The 21,319-nt window shown below is 42.4% G+C and overlaps 2 protein-coding genes across 5 annotated transcripts in view; both read left to right on the top strand.

Annotated features, from left to right (window-relative positions):
• The window catches only part of LOC116702163 (uncharacterized), a 31,340-nt gene extending 24,683 nt beyond the window's left edge, over positions 1 to 6,657 (top strand). For all 4 annotated transcript variants that reach the window (XM_032536303.1, XM_032536306.1, XM_032536304.1 and 1 more), the window contains one exon: positions 980 to 6,657. In XM_032536303.1, the coding sequence (XP_032392194.1) occupies positions 980 to 1,426 (447 nt within the window). In that variant the 3' untranslated portion in view covers positions 1,427 to 6,657. The remainder of the gene's footprint in view (positions 1 to 979) is intronic.
• Positions 6,658 to 10,530: 3,873 nt separating this feature from the next.
• The window catches only part of tcf19l (transcription factor 19 (SC1), like), an 11,084-nt gene continuing 295 nt past the window's right edge, over positions 10,531 to 21,319 (top strand). Inside the window, exons 1-6 of the mRNA XM_032536302.1 lie at positions 10,531 to 10,774; positions 11,400 to 12,415; positions 14,895 to 15,064; positions 17,470 to 17,863; positions 18,200 to 18,707; positions 19,216 to 21,319. The exon at positions 19,216 to 21,319 is cut by the window's right edge and continues 295 nt beyond it. Coding sequence (XP_032392193.1) covers positions 12,145 to 12,415; positions 14,895 to 15,064; positions 17,470 to 17,863; positions 18,200 to 18,707; positions 19,216 to 19,561 — 1,689 coding nt within the window. The 5' untranslated portion in view covers positions 10,531 to 10,774; positions 11,400 to 12,144 and the 3' untranslated portion in view covers positions 19,562 to 21,319. The remainder of the gene's footprint in view (positions 10,775 to 11,399; positions 12,416 to 14,894; positions 15,065 to 17,469; positions 17,864 to 18,199; positions 18,708 to 19,215) is intronic.

Raw genomic sequence — 21,319 nt, 5'->3', positions numbered from 1 at the left:
AATAGCAGGTGTTTCTACAAAACAGATAAGCAACAAGACTTTTGTCAGGGACTGTACAATATATACATATATTCTCCATTAATATTTAATGGAGAAGTCTGGTATAGATTTTAGAGTCTGTATCTGTAGTACTAATCAGATTTTCATCATTTTATTCCTACAGATTTGTACTGTACAGTTTTGTTGTCAATGTTAAACTTTATTGTCATGTTACAGTGTAGGACAATAAAGTGTGGTCAAAGCCCTCTCCATGCTACACACACACACACACACACACACACACACACACAGGAAATGTATAAAATGGAAGATATACAGTCACGTACTGTATATTCATACACAAAGAAAAAAATATATAATATGTGCACTATCAATGTAATATGCAAGTGCAAGAAAGACTGCGTGTTAGTGGGAGTGAGTGCAGTGCAAAGGTGATGGTATGGTAATGTGCAAAAGAAAACCAGCCATCGAAATAGCTCCATGAAAAATTTACAGATGCAATGCATCGTGTCTCAATGTACCAAGGAAAATAAGTAGAGCTGGTTACATGTGAGTGGAAGGTAAATCCATAAATATGGTCCTAGAAACGTGCGTAAATTATTCACACTGCTTTTTCCTGACCTCAGGTTTTACCACCTCTTTAACTTCCCTTCCTCCATCCTTCTTCACCTCTTCCACTCTGTTGGGGGAGTTTGTTTAGTATTTCTCCCTACCCTTTCTCTTTTCTTGGGCCTCCCCTCACTTTCCACCTCCTACCGCTCCCTTTCTTTACTTGTCCTGGTTTCTCTTTCTTTCTACTCCCATCTTTATACCTACTACTACTCTCCTCTTTTCGTCCTTTTCTCCTTCCTCTTGTCCTTGCCTTTGGTAATCTCATATTTCCTGTGCTTTTCATCTCCTTTGACCCTCACTCCTTCTTCTGTCTTCTCCCCTTACATCTCTCCTCTCCTGTGTTTCCCCCTCCCCCCATTCTCCGTAGGGCCTCGAGGTGTCCAAACCAGGCCGCTACCACACTCTCTCCTCAGACAATTTTCTGGAGATGAGTGACTCTGGAGTGGAGTTCACCCACTCCGGCCTCCCACTGGACAGTGACACTGATGCGATGACCTACGCCTCCCACAAGCCCCTCCTGAATGCCGTCTTCCCTACAGCCATGACCGAAGAAGTTCACATCGACAGCCCAGAGGCCGCCGTGGCCCCCCACGGCGACCTCAGCGCCAGCCGGACCCCTGACTCCGCCATGAGTGCCAGCCCCGCCTCCAATCCCCGCTCACTCGCAGTTGCCACCCCCGATGGCAGCCTGCACGGTGCTGTCTCACCGGGGACGGCCTCCGGGGGCCCAGCTGGGCCAGCTTTAGCCAAAACGGAGGGAGGGGCTGAGAGCGAAGAAGCTGTGCAGAAAGAGGAATTGGCTCAGAGCACCTGAGAGGATGCACCAGGGTGTGTGTTTTTTTTTTTTTTTATCTCATGCTCCTCATACAGCAATGACATCCACAACAATCTGGATCTGTCTATCATGTCCAAACATCAGAGTCCTTGAACACTGCATTTGAAACATCATAGACAAAATATTCATGCTAGGATTCAGATGTCAGTTTAGCCTGAAATCAAATAATAATAAAAAAGGCAAGTTGCACAAAATGCACAATACAAAATGTAATGCACTTACCACTGAAACAAAAAATGGATGCGAAAGGTCAATCTTTAGCTCTATCAAAAGAAGAACAAAGCCTTTCTGAGCATATGGAAAATGCATGCATTTAAATTAACCATTACGGTAGATATAGTTCGGATCTGACGTTAGAGTAGACTGACTGCATGCAAGCTTCGATGAGCCGAAGATGCACCGGCTCAAAGGGAAGTTACGATGATGTGAAAAGGGGAAAAAGCTCTCAGCGCTTTCAGGAAAACGCCTAAATGGGATGAAATTTTTTTCACCACCTGTTGAATGTCAAAAATAATTACAGGAGCCCGACAGTTTCGACAGGTGGAGTCAGCAAGCTCCGAGTAATCAGACAATAATTTCTAAGACCAAGGCTACTGATAACAACAGCTAAGAGCTTCTCCTGCATGGAGTCGAATCACAGCGTGTTACCTCTGACAGCACTTTTGTCTGCTTTCACAGCATCAGACAAACACTGCGATGATTGCATTTCATCCCACCCACACACAGACTCTATTAACAATACGAGTATGTCAGAAGGCGTCTCCGTCTCTCAGACACAATTCCATGTCTCGGCACTCATTCACTCTGATATCCTCAACGTTTTCTCTCTGAAAAACCTGAAAACTGAAACAAGCTCTTTCCTACTCGAGTGGTTATTTTCCTTTCTCTCACATATTTTGTGCCACATCTCATTTGAAGGCATAATCTAAAGAAACCTGTCCGCCTTGTGTCACTCACGCTAATGATCAATTCCAGATAAAACACCCACAAGAACGACGGCTAACTCTAGAAACTATATTCATCTGGGTTTTTTTGGTTTTGTTTTTTTAACCCAGTGGGGTTGTCACAAGCCCTATCAGTGCAAAATAAAATTAGGAGAAGACTGTGCATCACTCCTGGGACTTTTGGAACAGCTCTCGATAACATAATTGGATTCTTGGTCTCTTTTCAGAAGGACCGTTTCACGGACACCATAGAGTGAGAAGCGGTGATAAAAGAGACGCCAGAGATGGAACCGGCGACTATTCGGGGAACCGATAAATGACTTGCATGATTTAAAGTGTCCTATTTTCATCTCGGCTCCCGTCCATCAGACGGGGCTCTGATTATTGTAGCCCAGTTGTTTGCCAAAATGAAGTGACTGGAAAGCAGTCGGATCAATCTGAGATAACAATGCATTCTGCAGCCCCAATGGAATGAGACTGAATAACAGTGATTATGAAAAGGGTGTGTGGGTGTGTGGGTGTGTGTGTGTGTGTGGAGGGTGGGTTTGATACGCAGCAGCCAACACTATTAGACATTCAATGCTCTGCATGGAGACGTGATTCCTTCCAGCTCAGGAAAAATAGGAAATGAGAAATAGGTGGTCATTCTGAGTATTAAAAAAAATTCTGAATGAATGGTTAATATCAATAACGCAAAAAAAATAATAATGGTAAGTCCCTACACTTGCTGCTTGTGCTCTATGAATTCAACCCCACCAACTGTGCAACATACTATTCAGTCGTGCTACCATTAACTGTACCAGTAATAGTGTGTAGTTTGTATGGTATAGGAAGGTCACATGTTTACAACCACTCCAGTTTAAATGTATTCAGCTTTTCTGTGATCAGGTTAGGCCTTTTATTGAGTCATGGGCATTCAAATCCCAAAAACCTCTAGTTTGTACTAGATATTTGTTGCTGTAAAGAGCTCTAAAGCATGTGTGGGGATGACAGAGGATGGTGGTACAGATGTACCACAGGTAGCTCGTAAATGTCATCCTTGGATAATATCTGTAGTCACCGTTTTTGTTCATCTTTAATTACACACTTAACAACAATAAACACATTTCGTCAAAGAAAGACAAGACGAGTGATACCACAGAAAATACAGATGAGAGAGAGAGTGGAAACAGTGGCATAAGTTCAAAGCTATTTAAAGAGAAGCATGAACAGTGAGTTAAATTAATCTCCCGCAGCCATTACAACTGCTTTTGACTAATTGGTTCCCTTACCTTGCTGGGGAAGAAGCCTGCGGGCTAATTCAGGTCACAGGAAACTGATTTACATGAATGACATTTTACAGATTGAGAGCGAGACATCTCACACTGCTGAGGAAATTTTGTCCAAACCAAACATGTCCAACAGTCTGTGCTAGTTGCACACTGAAGTGCAGCACTTTTACACCTTTGGGGGATCAATCACATACTTCACCTACTGAAACACACCAAAAACATAGTTATCTTCATCACAACCAACAAGTCCTCCAAACCATACGACCACAGAGGTTGATCATTCTTATACGACACATAGAAGCGCCCATAACTGTGGCAGGAAATAAGACACACAGGAGCGTTTTCCGTCCTTGTGTCGGTCTCTTTAAAACATGCGTTATTACGTTACTACTATGCGCAATTACTGTGGCCACTAGAGGGTGACGCCGCCTAACAATAAAACATAAACAAGGGTTGTAATTGCGATTGTACAAACGACTCATGGAGTCCATTTTCAGAGGAGGACAGTCTCATCATTACAGGGCTCACTGTCCCTAAAATCCCATTCAGATGTCCCTGATATTGTTGCCATTGACAGCTGTCAGCCTCAACAAGACGTCAGACAGACACAAGAAAAGCACAACATTTAACATGTGATCCTTTTAAAACAAGAAAAAGATTCACATTGTATTTAAAAAAGGGTAAAAAAAAATAAGTAGCAGCAATTTTAAATGCAATATATTGATCTGCTCAAAATGACTAGTTCCATAGGACAATGCAGTTTGGTTGGAGTCTTTATTGACTACATAAGTAAAATGTTATGTTATATATAATGTTATATATATATATACATATATATATATATATATATATATATATATATATATATAACGTATATATGAGTGTGCAAGAAAGATGTGTGTAAAATGACTTGCATACTCTACTCACTCATTGTGTGGCTGTTTTGCTTGTGCAGGGACTTCACTTGATCAGGTATATTTATATACCAAGAGGCAACAGTAAGGCTCCCAAAACTGACTTTGTGTATGATGTAAATACAGGTTGATTCAAATGAGCTCTGATAAGAAGGTTAGGTGGATTAATGACACATTGATAGTCAAAGGATTGACTGATTGTCAATGAAATCTAAGCAATATTCATTATAATGGCACTGAGATATCACTAATATCCACCAGAAGGAAAGGGGAATCAGTCACTCCTAGGTGTATTTTCCACTGTTGTAAATATAAAGTTATGGGATCTGCATGTGTAAAAAAAAAATTGTGTGAACATACTATGTTTCTTATTGCAAGGCTTATGCAAGATTTTATACTCAAAACGCTGCTTTGATCCTTTAACCACAAGTACACAGCAGATAGAAAACAAACACATAGTGCTGGAGACGCCTTCAGCTGGGAAGACACTTCCTGTCTAACTCAGTTTGTCATGTTTACGCATTTGGGTCACAGTGAGGCTGTGTGAAATCCTTTCATCAACACCTGCTTCAGCAGTGTTGGAGTATCCGTAGTCACCTCAGGGGTGCACTGTTTGACACCGTAACAGTGCTGTTGCTTTTAAAACCAGGTTGTTGGATAGCAGGACAAAGACAGACAAAAGTACAGAAAACCAACATTTAAAAAGATTTAGATTTAGATCCACATTTCACTGGCTTACACCCATTGAGATGCATGGAGCAACCAAGAAAGTTAAGAAATGCAGGCCTCTGTAATGCCAGATATCACACATAAGTCAAATAATATTTACAAAAAGGCTTAAAGTGTTGGCTTTAATCTGCCCAGAAAAAGATGACAACAGAGCAACTTTGCTAAATGAATTCATGATTTCAGTGGAATGTGAAGTTTTTACATTTAAATACACTGATACTGTATTTTAGAAGCCAGCAATGCCGCCTGTCTCAGAGCTTTTGTGAATATATCAAGCTGTTTTTTTAAAGATTATTTTTTTGGGCTTTTCTGCCTTTAATGGACAGGACAGCTAGGTGAGAAAGGGGAGACATCCCCACAGGTGGGACTACAATCTCGGACCTCTGCATTGAGGCTTCATAAACCTCTGTAAATGTGCACCAGTTCTATCAACTGAGCCAACCCAGCCACTATATCGAGCTGTTTTGAGTGAAGACGTAATACATAACACGTTTCATTCTTGGTATACATTGCAAAGCTTCTGTTAGCGGACACTTGATCATTGTGCAGGGTGAAGGGGCTCGAGCCTCCATTGGATTTTGGCATGTGCTTATTGGAATAATAACAGCTGATGAAGGCTTTATGAAAGGATTTCACTTTCCGTCATTCAACCTTGTCCGTGTTTTTTTCGGTTTCATTACACATCAGAGCCGCTATTCACAAAGCCTGTCAGAACAGAAGTGCTGATCCGTGTGTGTGTAGGGCGAGATTTAATAAAACGTCCTTTCAATTCTGGTGGATTCAATCTTCTGTTAATCTACTATTCTCTCTAATTCCAAAGAATGTAATGAAAAACCATGAAATGATGTCTGCGGTGTCTCAGTTTGCTGATAGACCGACCTCTGATCATAATAGAAATTTGCTTTACCGCAAAAATATCAGAAGTACTGTCAACTGCAATTTCTGACACTGAGAACAATTAATTTGAATTCACTCCAGTGCAGCTCAGTGGCTCCCACTGGGATTGAATTTAGTCTTATCTTTGATTCGTGACAGATAATTGGAGAAAATAACTGAAAAACCACTGATGGTTGGCACTCTTAAGCTGAAATACAGTAGGAAACACACACATGGACAAACTGATCCCAGTTCAGCTGCACTCCTCCTCTGGGCTACATGGAGAATTAATCAGAAATGCATTGCACGCTGTCTGCTTGACAATTATTTTGTAGTCACACGCCTGTTGCCATTGTGATACTCCCAACACGTTCTTTTGTACAAGAAAATAAGTCCAAAAAAGAATTTTCATGTAGTCAGTGTGTTTACTTTGGGACAAACGTAGCTCATCCTTAACTAGTGCGTTTACTGGAGAGAAGAAAATCGCACCTCTTTTGAATGACCATGCTTGAATACTTGTCTTTGTCAGAGCTTTTATAGCACCACTTTAGCACCATGAAGATGACTCTCGCTATTAATGTGCTTACTATTTCTCCATACTCTAATATTATAGCTTATATCTGCGGTCCCAGTGTATACGAATTAGTGTAACTGCAGCATGCCGACCTGTAGATTGCTTGTGGGACAGCAGCCGTAATGCTGATAGCTAATATTGATATTAATCAAAATATAGTATATAATAATAAGAATTGCAGTTTTCTGTACAGCTGGCCTCCTGAGTCCACTCTGATTTTGTCACTGAAGTTTGGTCCCGGTTTCCCATGATCCTCCTGACTCAATTATATCACTTCTCAGAGTGCTATGTTATAAGGAACACACCATTGGTTGTGGAAATAGGGCTAACAATGTTCTCCCCTAGTGGTAGATAGGTGGGCCAATGCATTTTTTTGTCTCAGTGCATGCATTGTTTTAGTCTGGTACAACACCGGCAGCACCGCCGCTAGTTAGCTTAGCGTAGTGAATGGAATCCTATGTTGCCGGTTAGCATGTTGTGAGTAAAAGTGAGTCAACAAAAAACAACAACAACCTAATTACTTGTTGTGGCTCACATATTCACAACGAGTACAAATAGCTATGCAGATTAATACTAGAGGATTTCCTGGGCAGATATTGATTTGGGACGATATTGGGTGGAAGCACAGCCAAAGTACAATATCTGCCTAGGAAATCCTCCAGTATTAATCTGCATAGCTATTTGTACAATTGAATATGTAGGTCACAATAATAATAATGAGGTTGTTGTTTTTTTGTTGGCTCACTTTTACTCACACCATGCTAACCGGCAACAAAGGATTCCATTCACTACACTAAGCTAACTAGCGGTGCCACTTCCGGTGTTGACTAAAACAATGCATACACTGAGACAGAAAATGCATCGGCCCACCTATCTACAGCTAGGGGAGACCGTGGTGAGCCCTATTTCCACAACCGGTGGCGTGTTCCTTTAAAGGAGAATACTGGTGTGTTTTTTATTTTTCATTTCACTGCCAATTATCTATAGAAGGGGGTGTTTATGTCTTGTTGGTGTAAGCACATAATAAGAAAGCTTGTTGTGCTTCGGTAGAAGCTATAGAATTTGCTGCCATTCATGTTTTGCAATTTAAAAAAAATTACACAGTACGATTTGACTTGAAGTTTCCATTTGGCTTTTAGTTGTATTTCATATATCTGAGTGTTGCTCTTAGTGTTTTATGGCACACACTTAATTCTGGAGAAATTCAAAGTCTCCATCTAAAAAATAATCACTGTAAACATTTTTGATCACCATGTCGCATATTTCATGTGTTTTGTTTTCATCAAAGACATCTTTGCTGGGACAAACTAACCTTTACAGTAAGACCAATCAAATTAAACATGTGGCACTAGTACTCTCCTTTATTAACATCACTTCTGCTATAATATGCACAGACTTGACGCAGATTGTTATTCAATAATTTCAACAAACATTTATCATTCTTAGGGGCATTAAAGTTTGCATTGCAGGTTTATTAAATGCTGATTTGGTATTACGTTTGCATGTTGACTGCCATGCTATTTGCATCTAAAGTGATTTACGTTTTACGTATTCTTTCTCCACACAACATACACTCTTGTAGTTGTAAAATAATTGGGAAACCCCAGAGTCAAGATGGCTCTCGCGGCTAGAATAGATCCTATTAGTTGTTTTATTCCATAACTCAGGCAGGAGAAGTATTATCACTGTCAATATTACCGCTATTGCTTATGCAAAAAAGAAGGCAACATCAACAACTTCTTCATTTTTATCCCCCCATGTATTTGTGTAGTTTATTTTCAACCAATGTAGCTAGTATTCTGTATGCTGTGATAAAAGACATGTCTTCTGTGTTGTGTTTGAGGTTTGATTGAGTTAGTTGAATCCAGATTGATTCAGTTTATATTTCCTCATTGATCAAACAATTCCATCCCACATGAAAACATTGACGTTTGAATTTCTCAGGATGTGCAAGAGCAAGTTTAGGTTGTATTTGAAAAAAGAAGAGTTGAAAGGACACATTACAGTATGTTTTTGATACTAGAAATTCTGGGCACTGGTTTTTCTGCATGTTGTCACCGGTTGTTCAATTTGAAAGAAATGACGTGAATGCTTCATATCTAGGAGTTTAAGTCTCATTTATGTGTTTCACGTGTTTCCATGTAATCATTGACTTTAACGATACTTCACTGCACTGCCACGAGCAAATGTCCACACCCCCTTTTTTGCTTGAAGAATAAATCAATGATTATTTATATACCGGTACTATATAAGACCTTTTGGCATCCTACAAAGAATTTTATAAAGCTTCTCTTTTTTTCTGTAATGAATGAATAATTCCAATTAAAAGGATTTTCAACAGTGTGGATCGAAAGGTTTATTTTTATTTTGTGTTTATCTGCTTTCGATGCTCTTTCCATTTCATTAATACAAACTAATACAAAATAATTTGACATTTGAATTTCAGTGACGGATTAGCAAGCATGCCAGGACTGCCTTTTTTAAATCAATAAATAGTCAAGAGGAGATCTCAGTCTTCAACCATTTTCCAGGCAGATTTCAGCTCTGTAGCTCAGAGGTTGCTTGCTAGTTTTTTCACAAGTAGAGAATAGATTTGTACGGCATGAACTCACCTGCGAAGCAAACATTGTCTTAGTACTTTTACTTCAGAGTGTAGACAGTTGGTGATAGTGAAGAGGGGGTTTTCAGAAATGTTGCCCAGAGAGTGGCACCCCTGCCAGGGAATGATTAACAGAGCACAAACAGACACCAATAGAAACAATAACCAAACAGTATATTTTAAGAAAAACATCAATTTCCCCTCTCATAACAACACAACTAATATATATGATAAAATACTAAACATACAATAAAATGATAATAAATGCCCCTCCTCAAATACACTTAGTAATGCCAGTACTGTTTTTGTTTTTAATTATGTGCACAATCCACCATCTGTGGCCAATCTAGAGCCGATTTAAACTACTCCATATATAAGGACTTTAAATTATAATGTCAGCATGAAGTAGCATGCATTCTACTACTCTGCTCACATTGTTTTAAAACGTTTTTTGGAGCTTTACTGTGAACAATAATAAGTTTGACCCAAGAAGGCTGTTTTTTAATGTAGTAATGCATATGATTCCATATGATTGTGACAGAGCAGCCATGCAAGACCACTTTGGGGTTCAGTGTCCAGCGCTTGGCATGTGGGCAGAGCCAAGAGCAAACTGCCCTGCCTAGACAGAAATTGTAAAATATATATATATATATATATATATATACATAAATATGTATAATTTCCATTTTATTTATAGTGTAAAATCTTAAGTTACTGTATCTCAGATAGAGTAGGTCTAGACGCCCTCTTTAATTAACAGAGACCCAACAATTCCCCCTATACTCATAGATTCTTCAACGAGTAGATGTCATTTTAAGACTTTTTTAACTATAGGCTATCAATTTAAAAACATTTATTCCAAAAAAATTTCAACGTGAAACTGATTGTGTGATACTGCCTTCAATAAAGCAGCCTGGTACATCAACTCCAGCAGCAGCCGCTGCGGCTGTTGCAGCTGTTTGCAGCTGTTTGCAGCTGTTTGCAGCTCTCTGACACTTGATCCCATGCATGAAGCCTGCTGTGTGCCCCACTTTCCCTCACACCAGAGCTGTATACGGCCATAGACGGTCTACGACCCGGCCAGTCTGTGTACACGGCGCTGCCTCACGCAAGCCCGCCCGTGCTGCTCTGCTCCCGCTGAAGGCGCCCTGGCCCTGAGCCAATCAGGGCGGAGCAGGACATGACGTTGATTCTCGCGCAAGGAAGCCCCGGGACTGGCGCGCCAAATTTCAAAGGACTTCCTCCAGGAAAGAAGGCGAAAAGCTGCACCGACGTCTGGCGAGCCACGGCGATAAAATTTCTGCATAAACAATACATTTAGTTTAAAGTGTAGTTGCTGAACCCGCTGGTGGAGCTGTCGACGGTGTTTCATTGGCGGCAGTTCGAGGAATAATTCGCATAAAGTCGGTGTGTCATTGTTGTAAGTGGCAGCTTTGACTTTCATTCTGTCCGACAAGGAACTAACGTCAGCTAGCTTAATCCTGTTTCTGTCTGACAAGCTAAAAAAGCCCCACCACGATATTTCACTGCTCTTTTAAAAAAAAAAGAACATCTTATTTTAACGTGAATGAATGCATATGTAAGTAATTAAGTAGCTGCCATGCGCATAAGTGCAGTTAGTGATGCTTAAACGAGTTTTTAAATGACAAGCCATTCAGTTCTGTGGGTTATTGTTTGTGGCTTTGTGCGGTGAGCCCATGATATGGCTCTATGCAGCTGATGTACGGCATGCGGTACACACATAGACCGTTAATATTAAAAAAAAAATATATATAAATAAATACAATCTATGGGTGCTAAGTGAAGCTGATAGTTTATAAATTCGGTTGTAGTTTTAGCATTTCTTTCTTTTCTGCTTCAATGTGATATTATATTAATTTAACGCGAGCTTGTAATGAGACGTGTTTTCATGTCGTCTGAAGTGTCAAATAGATTACATTTTATAAAGGCTAAGGTGTTTTTCACTACCTAAGTAAAGCAATTAAGAAAAATTTAGTTTTAAATTTTTTAATTTCAAGGATTTTTTTCGTTTTGGTCTCTTTCAGATCAGACAGGCCTCAGCCGTTACACCCTGTCAGGCTTCCCACCTGTGAGCCGGCTGATGTCAGGAGCATGGGATTTTAATCTCTCTCTCACACACACACACACACATGCAGGCACGCCACACACACTTCCACACACATGCTCAGGTGACAACTGTTCAAACCTTAAAATATTAGACGTCAGAGTTCCAGCTAAAAGTCACGGCTGTCAAGTCTTTTGGCAGGTTTGCTTTTCACGGTTTCAATGTTTACTGCACCTTTCGATTTAGCAGCACTGTAACACACAGGCTGTCTACATTATTGAAGATCTTTATTCTCAAATCCATCTTATTACTGCCTCTACTCTGGGAGGATTTAGTCTGTTTGAGATTGAGAGAGTGCAGAAGCTAATTTCCACACTTCACCAGCTTATACAGTGCTCCATATCCTCATTATTTATTCATGTATTCACAGCAGTGCACAACGAGTCATCAGCTTTCCATACTAATGCAAACACCTGTTGCTGCACATGCCAGTAAGCATCACACTCAGTGCTTTCAGACCTATGTTTAGGATATTTTAGCTTTATTAATGCAGTCAGCACTGTTTGGGCAAATGCCTTCCATTTAACCTCTGTCCGCTAGCAAAGAATTGTATCCCAAAATGCATCACAGCTTCCTGTAACTCAGGGGCCTGTCACAGATACAGTCTGGCCTGGTGGGGGTGTAGGTGAGGGCTTAGCCGTGGCAGACGATCAAACCCTTCAGTCATGCTGTCCGGGGTGCAGCCATGCTTCCAGTTGCTTCGCATCGGTTCGTCGGCGTCCGACTCGGCACGGGACCTGTACACGTTCAGGCCGGTGCTGAGCCAGTCTGTGTTCCGACTGGGCCGGGCGGCGGAGCTGTGTGACGTCACGCTGGACTCGTCGTCGGTGTCACGGATCCACGCTGAGCTGCATGCGGAGAGGGAGGAGGGCGAGGGTAATGCGGCGACACAGGAGGAAGGCTGGAGTGTCCACATCAAGGACAGGAGCAGTCATGGTGAGACAGAGGCTGAGAAACCCTGCACACATGAACAGACACCCTGCACACATGCTCATTAATTTAGTGTCTGACACAGATTAACACATGCATTTTTGTGTATGAGAGAAATAAAAATGCAGATTTAAAGCAAAACCGAGCCCACATATATTTAACTTGACAGGTATACAGATACTAAATATTGTAGAGACGTGGTACATACAATCACATTATTTGATGTGAGGGAGACAGACACGCACACGCATAAACACACGCTTCAACACACACGTACTGTCTGCTGCTGTATTACTAACACCTGCAGCCTGACAGCCAACACATACACAGCTAATAACTTCCCACAGCTGTAGACACTACAGACCAGGTGAAGCCTCAGATGCACACAAATGCACGTTAGGAGCTAAATGTTCCTCTGAAACCGCAACTTTTAATGGTCCTTGTGATAAATTCCTCAAGTCTTTGATTCTGCTCTGGAGAGACGAACATCATTCTCTTAAAACTGTTTTTGAACGTCAATATATTTTTAAAACTGTTTTTATCAAGAGTAATTTCACAAGGAACGCAAATATTGCGGGGAGAAAAGGCGTTGTAATTCTTTTCCCAAACAAGGTCCATTGTTCTGAGCTTTCACTCCTCTATAAGAAAAACAACCAATCACGATGCATCTATACTTACGAGGATAATAAAACATCACAGAGGCTCCATAGTCTGAACCAAGACGGCGAGCATTATCACTCCTTTCAACCAGATCCACTGCACCACTTTTGGAGTGAGTGTAATTTATACTATAATTTATACTGTTTATTGATCCCCAGTGGGGAAATTACAATTTACCCTTGATTTGTTAGTGTGTCACTACACACATGCCTGAAATACACACACACACATGCTTAGGTCCTAATCATGCACGAATGGAAAGATGTCAGAGTGAGTGGACTGCCAGTGCTGGACCAGTGCCCTGAGCGGTTGGGGGGGGGGGGGGGGGGGGGGGGGGGGGGGGGGGGGGGGTGTACGGTGCCTTGTTCAAGGGCAGGAGGGGAAGTGGCATCTCTCAAAGCTACCAATCCACACTCCGTACTTTGGTCCGTTAACTTGAACCAGCGACGCTCCGTTTCCCAACCAACTCCCTACGGACCGAGCTACTGCCACCCCAAAGTAGTAGTAGAGTAGTAAATATTTAAAAGAACAACAGTTGTACAGGCTTCACACAAGCTACTGTGTATCAACAGAAACAATTGGTTGGCTAATTGCTTTGTTGATGGACAGAAAGTGAATTGACTACAATTTCACTCATGAGACATGAAAGACTAAGAAGTACCAGTCTGGGTCAGCATTGATATGAATTAATCGAGTGTCTTGTACCAGTGACCTTAATTGTGGCTTTTTTGTTTTCTGTGCAACTGAAATCAATCTTTTGGATTGATAGTTGTACACTACAATTTGAAAATGTCACCTTTGGCTTTTGGAACTGGTGGAGTGGAGCACTTTTTACTTTTAGTGAATTTTGTTAACCTTCATTGAGTAATCAAGAAAACAACCAGCAAAAAAACAAAGAATAAAAAGACAACGTGGTGGAGAGTAAATTCTTAAAGCGAGGCTGTATAGATACACAGGTTTTGAGATGGTTATATTCTATTCTAGACATAATTGAACACAATGTATAGAAGGCAAGTTTGAAATTGTGTTATTTTAAAGAAATCAACAAAGTCGGATTCTTTCAATCTTAATTGGTCGTCCCTACTCGCAAGCATTATATGGCTCTGATATACTTGGCGTAGAGGTATAAATGAGCACATTTAAGACTAGTGAGCACTTAACAGTAGACATGATCTCTGTGTGTGAGTCAGATACGAGAGAAGTGGCATTGTATGTACAGGGAAGTCAGAGATATCTTACAACCTCAGAATGCTGATAGTCTTTAGTGAAACCTGAAGAGCACAGGTACGAGGTGAGAAGGACGAGATTAAAAGGAAAGTTGGGTCTTCGATTAAGGCCGACGAACTGTTGACAGCTTCTGAATCTAAACTGTGCTCTTACTGCTTAATTTTTCCAAGTACTTCCACGGTCTGTTTCCCACATTTTTCATTTCTGCTATTAAAATTACATCTCGGTATTCGCTGTGCATTTCTCATTTTGTGCTGTGCTGCCATGGCCATGTGATTGCCTTGTCGCCTTCCAGCTCCTATACTGTGGGTCCATTTCACAAACATTTTTAGATTTCCCCGCAGCGCTGGAAGCTGTAAACACATTGATAGCCAACAAATGACCGATTTTGAGGCTCAGCTCGCTGGGTTTATTCACTCTTGTTGCTCAAATGTTCATATATTAATATTTTTTTGTTTTGTGATGATCTGTCACCAGGTAACATCGCCCCCCAGACTGTTACTTATTTGGGCCAATCATGCCAGTGTGGCCGAATGAGAGTCAAGGAACAAAATTCAGTGCCAGTTGTAAATTTCATGTGTTGCTCTTGTGTTGCTAGGCACCTGGGTCAATGAGGTCCGCCTCCAGCCTGGCATTCAGTGGGAGCTCTCAGATGGCGACACGTTGACCTTCGGTGGCCAGTCGGCTCCAGGGAGCCCAGAGTTCTACTTCCTCTTCCAGAAGGTCAAAGTTCGTCCGCTAGACTTTGATGCCATCACGATTCCAAAGGTAATTTCTGCATCAGCGCTCTGGGCATGTCCTCGCACGGAGCGCTGAACGTAGGAGCTCGGCTTCGTGGCTGAGACACAAATAGACTATTAATTTAAAGCTTTTACTCTTAAACACAAAGGCACGTCCACTTTATTGTATATTCAAACATATCTGTGGTCAAGCTCAATGCCTCGCTGTGTTGTATTAACTCTGAAACTTTCTCTTTGAGTCCCTCGCATTTTGCGTGATGGTGAGGCGTGCTGGCGCTGTATATTAACAAGTTCTTAAAACCTCAGCCCTCCACAACAAAAATGGACCTCATATCCTGAGCAATAAAGTCGACAATTCCTTCCGTGATATTATTTTTGGGTTTGGATGACAGAGGTTTAACATCCAGCGTGGTCTGGGAGGGTCCGGGGGGGTCTGGGTGTGTCTGGGGAACGCTACCGTGGTTGCGGGTGGGTGCGCCGGTAGTTATAAAACGATTATTAGACTATGAAATATGCCAATTCTGATATGTTTATATAGCCTACTCAAAACAGCAATATGCAAACTGTTGCTTGCAAACTTTGCATTCAACTTTTTTCCGTTATCTATTTTTGTAAAATGCTGCCTATCTTCAATCTGTCCCCAGTGGGTCGGGCTAATCCAACAAAAGAAAAAACAAGGGGGGTGTTCTGAAGACAGACTGTTACCTGTGAAACAGGGATGTTCTGTAAACACACCCCCATTAGCAATAAGTGCTTTCCACCCATAGACTGCTGCGGTCTATGCTTCTACTTGATGAAATAACACGGCAAAAAAAATCGACCAATCAGAATTTTGATTGATCCAGAACGTATCGACCAATAAATCGACTAGTTGACTGGGAGGTTACAGCTCTAGTAAATTAATTACAACTCATTTAGTATTAACAAATTAACAGCAAGCAATTGAAATGTGTTAAATGTCTTGGATTTATCAAGCCGTTTGCGCCTGTTTCCAGGCGTTAATTTTTCGAAAAAGACTGACTTAACAGATGCGGGCTATTTCCTAACAGGGTGCACTTGGGTAAAATCGCAGGAGCGAGAAGAGATAAGTTTTGCTTTCAATATGCGGTCATGGGGAAAGTGGGAGTTCAACCCTGAAAGGTGGGAGGTTACCCTTAAAGTGTGCCTAATTATATATTCCGCTGTATTTACAAAGACTGCCTCTATTTTGCGGGTGGAATTCTCTGCCTCCTAAAAGCAGGTGTAAACCAGCCACAAGTGGGTTTCCCTGAATATGCCTCCTGGGGAAATGGCAACAGTAATCTGAGCAAGACACAGATACACCAAGCTGAAGAAAAGATTTTTTTCACAAGGATCACACTTTTTCAGTGGAGTGAACATGAAATCATTAAGCGTTACAGATTAAGCCGCCATGCAATATTAGAGTTACTGGAAGAAATCAAAGATGACATTGAATCTCCGACTCAGCGTTTACATTCCATTCCAGCAGTTATTAAACTCCTCGCAACAAACATTGGCATCAGGATCATTTATAACAGTCATAGCATCAGCAGGGAGAATATCGCAGTCTGCACTCAGCCCTATCATAGCACCAGTACCGCTTTGCTGCTGCGCAATTTACGTTATAGTGGGCGGAAAAAAGGCACAAATTACCCGATGAACTGGATGTTTGGTAAATACCACGTAAGCTGAAGTATCACAGCTTGTGCTTTCTTTGGGTTGGCTGTGGCGCTGATGACGCTACATTTGCAAATGTGCATAGAGCTGTCCCTCAGTTTAGTTGATTGCACATCTCACTGTTTGTCCCGCTGCCGTAAATACCACTTAAGTACTAAATGTATATTAATCCTGCAACAAATGGTCCCCAACAATTACACTATTACTTGGTTGGCTTAAAAACAGTAACCCGGGGTTTAGGAAATTATGATGCCCTATTTTTTTCTTTTTAAAAAAGAGAAAATATTTCTATTTGTGAGCGGTTTTAAAAGATCTACTGTACATCTTCATTTGAAAGAATTGGACTGGCCGTGTGTCAGGGTAGGGAAGAATTGAGGTTTTGGTCTTTTAATGGGATTGATTGATGAGAAAAATATTGAGTGATGCCATTCTTTTAATTTCCCTCCCACTCAGGCTTCACACAACAGTGCGTACAAGCATTGTGACAAGAAGACTTTTGGCAAAGGTGTCCCAGAGGAACATGAATATTCAATGTGTCATGGACAAAATTGTTAGGGAAGGAAAGGTCAACTTTAAAAGACAGAATCTGGTGCACTCATGTTTTGTACTTAAAAAGTGTTGAATTAGAAAATATATATTAAAATACATTTCAAAAAGAAGAAAGAAAACCCCTGCCAAACAAATGATACATGCATCTAAAGGATATTTATGTTTGCATAAAATTCTAATTTATATACTTATACCCATGTCTCCTAGGCGGGTACCTTCTCCTCTGACTTACAGAACCGAATCAGAACTAACCCGGACCGCAAGGCAGCCGCCAACATGGACCTGTCTAATCTGCCCATCAACCGGGCCACCGTCATCCTCAACTCCATCGGCAGCCTGAGTAAGATGAAGGGCAGCGCCTGGACCTTTAAGAGGAGCCACAGCCACGAGGGCACCACCTCGGACCCCGGCTCTTCCTCCTCGACTCCTCCCACTGTGGCCTTAACCTCTCTGCTCCCGCCCTCCACGCCGCCATCCTTCTCCTCCGCAGCATCAGTGCCTTCAACAAAGTTCCACCAGCCGACATCGAGGAGCAGGAGGAAGTCAGCGCACACGGTGCTCCTCGAGGACGACAGCTCGGACGAACCCAGAAGTCGAGCAGGTGAGGCCCAGCGGGATGCTTACCGAGCTTTCTGCAAACGGCGGCAGAAATGGTTTTTTTAACACTAAATCCAGGTCCGTTATCAAAAGTGCTTCGAAGATTAGTTTTCATTCAAACCGAGAAACTCTGAATTAAAAATCTTGAAATGTTGACATCTTCAAAGTCAAAAGTTCTGGTTAGCCATTTGGCAGGTCAGACACATACCTGCTTCTAAACATGTGCTGGAAATGTCAAATTAACTGGAAACTGGTCGTGAGTTGTAGGTTTTGTTTTTCATAAAAAAAAGACTGGTGTCTATTGCCTCTCCTGTTACAATATTCTCCTTTCGATGTTCAGATCCAGCAGGAGTTGTTGAAGACGGACAGAGGTCGAGGGGGAAGAAGAGGCGGCGGCTCTACAAATCCGAGTCGGAGAGTTTCAGCCCCCCGCCTCTGCTGCCGCTGCAGCCCAAGAGCCACAACGACATCCGGCGGCCGCTGGAGGCCAAGCCCTTCCCCGTCGGCATCAGGACCATCGGCAGTTTCCACGGCGCCATGACCAACAGCAGACTCAACCACCACCCCCTCCAGGCGTCACTCGCCAACCCTGCGGTTCGCAAACAGGAAGTGCAGACGATGTACCGGGTCCAGACGTCGATGCACACAAGCATTGCAGCTTTCCGCCAACAGAAACCCGCCCACAGTTCTCCGACGGCGCAGAGAGGCAGGCGGAGGGCTCACTGCTCTCCGGTTTTCTCCCCTCTGGTCGTCGGAGGGGAGAACTACAGTCCGGCCTCGCCTTCAGTGAGGATCCGCACAGAGGAGAGAGGCAGGGTGCAGTTCAACAGATTTCACCGTCCAACAAGGTGAGAGGTTCATGGAGGTTTGCAGAAATCTCTTTGCCACCAACCAAGGGCCCCCTTTTTTAAAAGATAAAAGGGATAACATCTCTGCTTTCTTTGTCCTACCCCACTAGGAGTCACTGAAGTCAATTTTTACACCAAAGGAGCGTTTTTCTGGAATGCTATCATTTTTTTCTTTAAACTTCAAGTAGTTTTCATGATGAGTTATGCTAATATATAAAAGCCACATGTGTAAAAGCTATCTGTTATATTTTTATAATTAGGTTAATTATGAACTAGTGATTGATGTAACCGGACACAAAGTAAGCCATTCGATGTAAAATGTTTTATTTTATACACATTTTATAGTCCAATCAAATACAATGGAGCAAAAAGTGTTGTGTCAAACAAAGACCCTTTAATCTATTTGTACAAGTTAACCTGTTAAGTTAACCTTTTTTTGCTGACCCCACGGCCGGATCTTCCTCTTCATTCTTTCTTTCCGTCATTCTTTTTTCTTTTCTCCTCGCAGTAAGCGAAGAGGCCGCCCCAGGAAACACCCGCTGCCTCCCCGGCCTTCCCTGCCCTCGCCCTCCTCCTCGTCTTCCTCCTCCTCCTCATCCGCCTCCTCCTCCTCCGGCTCGTCGTCGTCGTCCTCCGACGACGATGACGACGAAGAGGAGGATGAGGGGGACGGGGCGACGGGCGGGGCGGTGGAGCCGTGCGCGGCGCCGCGCTGCCGGCTGCCCCAGCAGGACACGGTGCAGTGGATCCAGTGCGACGTGTGCGACGCCTGGTACCACTTAGACTGTCTGCACGTCGACCGCAAGAAGCTCCTGAAGGACCCCAACGCTGACTTTCACTGCGGATGTTGCTGAGATGAGAGAAAACCAAGTTTGTTACCAGGAAATGGAATGCTTTCAAGACTTTCAAGTTCCCACGTTTTTCCCCCTTAAATGATTTTCCTTCAGCCACACTCAAGCAAACTCAACAGAACCTTTTCTGTGAAAATGCTACTTCTTCTTCTAATGGCCACCGAGCTGCTCTACTCAACCATGCACAAGCGCTTCTCTCCCTGTCAGTAGCTGGCGAGGGGCAGGAAAAGAAATTCCCCAACTTTATTTATTTTTTTTTTAACATCCTGATCTTCCCAACAGTCACGCCGCTGCTTCATTCACCGCTTGCCCGCTCCTGTTTCAGGGCTCAGGCTTTTGGAGAAGGAGGTGCACCTATAATGATATCTCTCCGGGTTGGATTTTGTTTATGGCTGTGATTGCCTGTAGAGGTACGGCCAGGGCAGGAAAACGTGATGAAATGTTTCCGAGTAAGCTCCCCCCGGTGGCTGTCGCTGACCACGGGGCTGGCAACGTTCGGGCAGATTAATGAAATGGCTCAGATCGGGCTGCCACAGTACGAGTCTTTACAGGGCTTTGTCGGATGTCTCAGTGCAGCCACCGTCACTATGTTAGCCGCTGGGCCAATTTGTCGGGACAGAATAGGACCTTCAGTGAACATGTGGTGATGTGGTTTGCATGGCCAACAAAGCCTCAACACCCTTCCTCTCAAAATAAGACAGCGCCGGGCTGGTGTTTTCTCACCTTGATGAAATGTTACAGTGCAGCCTTCCTGTGTGGCGGCAGCAGCTGTCTAGGAGTCGGTCTTGTTATATTTCAGGACAATTAACGGCAGGAAATGTGTCACCAGACTTCCAGTGTCGCTGCTGATGAGAGGTGCTTGAGGGATGATAATCCGATGTGTGCAGTGGGACTGTTGTGATAAGACGTCTGAGTGCAGGCTGACAGCGTGGCCGCCGCTGCTGCTTTCAGAGATGAAATGCCATGAAATATCATCCGCTGATGTAACAGGATAAACAGAATTCAAAAAATCATCGTCTCTGACTGGTGGCTTAAGTAGCGGATGCTTTTAAGATCTTATCTTTATCCTTAATAGTCTCTTCACTACACTACTGAACTCATGGGCCAAAGTGGACACTTTTGTCCTGACTGAACTGTTCTACAGTACAGAAAAGTTGATGTACACATACCTTTTGCTCAGCTGCTTGAGTTAGAGTCAAATCAAAGCATAAAACCCCAAATTCTACTCTCAAGCACCTTTTCTATTATTTAATTCTACATTTTGACTTTGGTGTGCTCACCAGGACAAAGCAGTCTCTTCAAAACAACATTTGCGAGCAGTTATACCACTTGTGTAACAGTTCTGACCCCGAGCTATTCAGGTAGTGTTGAAAAATGCTTATTTTTTTTCTTTGATCATACCCCTTTGGCAGTTTTTTGAAGTGGGAGAAAAAGTAGAAAACTTGATTCTTGAGCAATAAAATAATAGAAAAAAAAAAAACTAAAATGTATTTTTTAACTTGTGAAAAGCTGAATGAAGACTAATGATGGCTTACAGCACAGTCAAAGCGGATTTTCTCCATCGTTGCTCCCCTGCGGCCTGATTACAGGGACTCTTGTGCTGCTTCTCTGCTCAGCAGGATGTAGCCGGGAAGTAGCTGTACGACGACATCACAAAGCCAGCCGAGAGTTGAGCAAAAAAAAAAAACTGGTTTGGAATCGGTTAATTTTCCAGTTCAGTGGATTCATTTAAAAATAAAAAAAAAAAAAAAAAAGTGGTGC

Source organism: Etheostoma spectabile, chromosome 14 (genome assembly GCF_008692095.1).
Source record: "Etheostoma spectabile isolate EspeVRDwgs_2016 chromosome 14, UIUC_Espe_1.0, whole genome shotgun sequence".
Lineage (NCBI taxonomy): Eukaryota > Metazoa > Chordata > Actinopteri > Perciformes > Percidae > Etheostoma > Etheostoma spectabile.
This window is presented reverse-complemented; position numbering and strand designations above follow the sequence as displayed.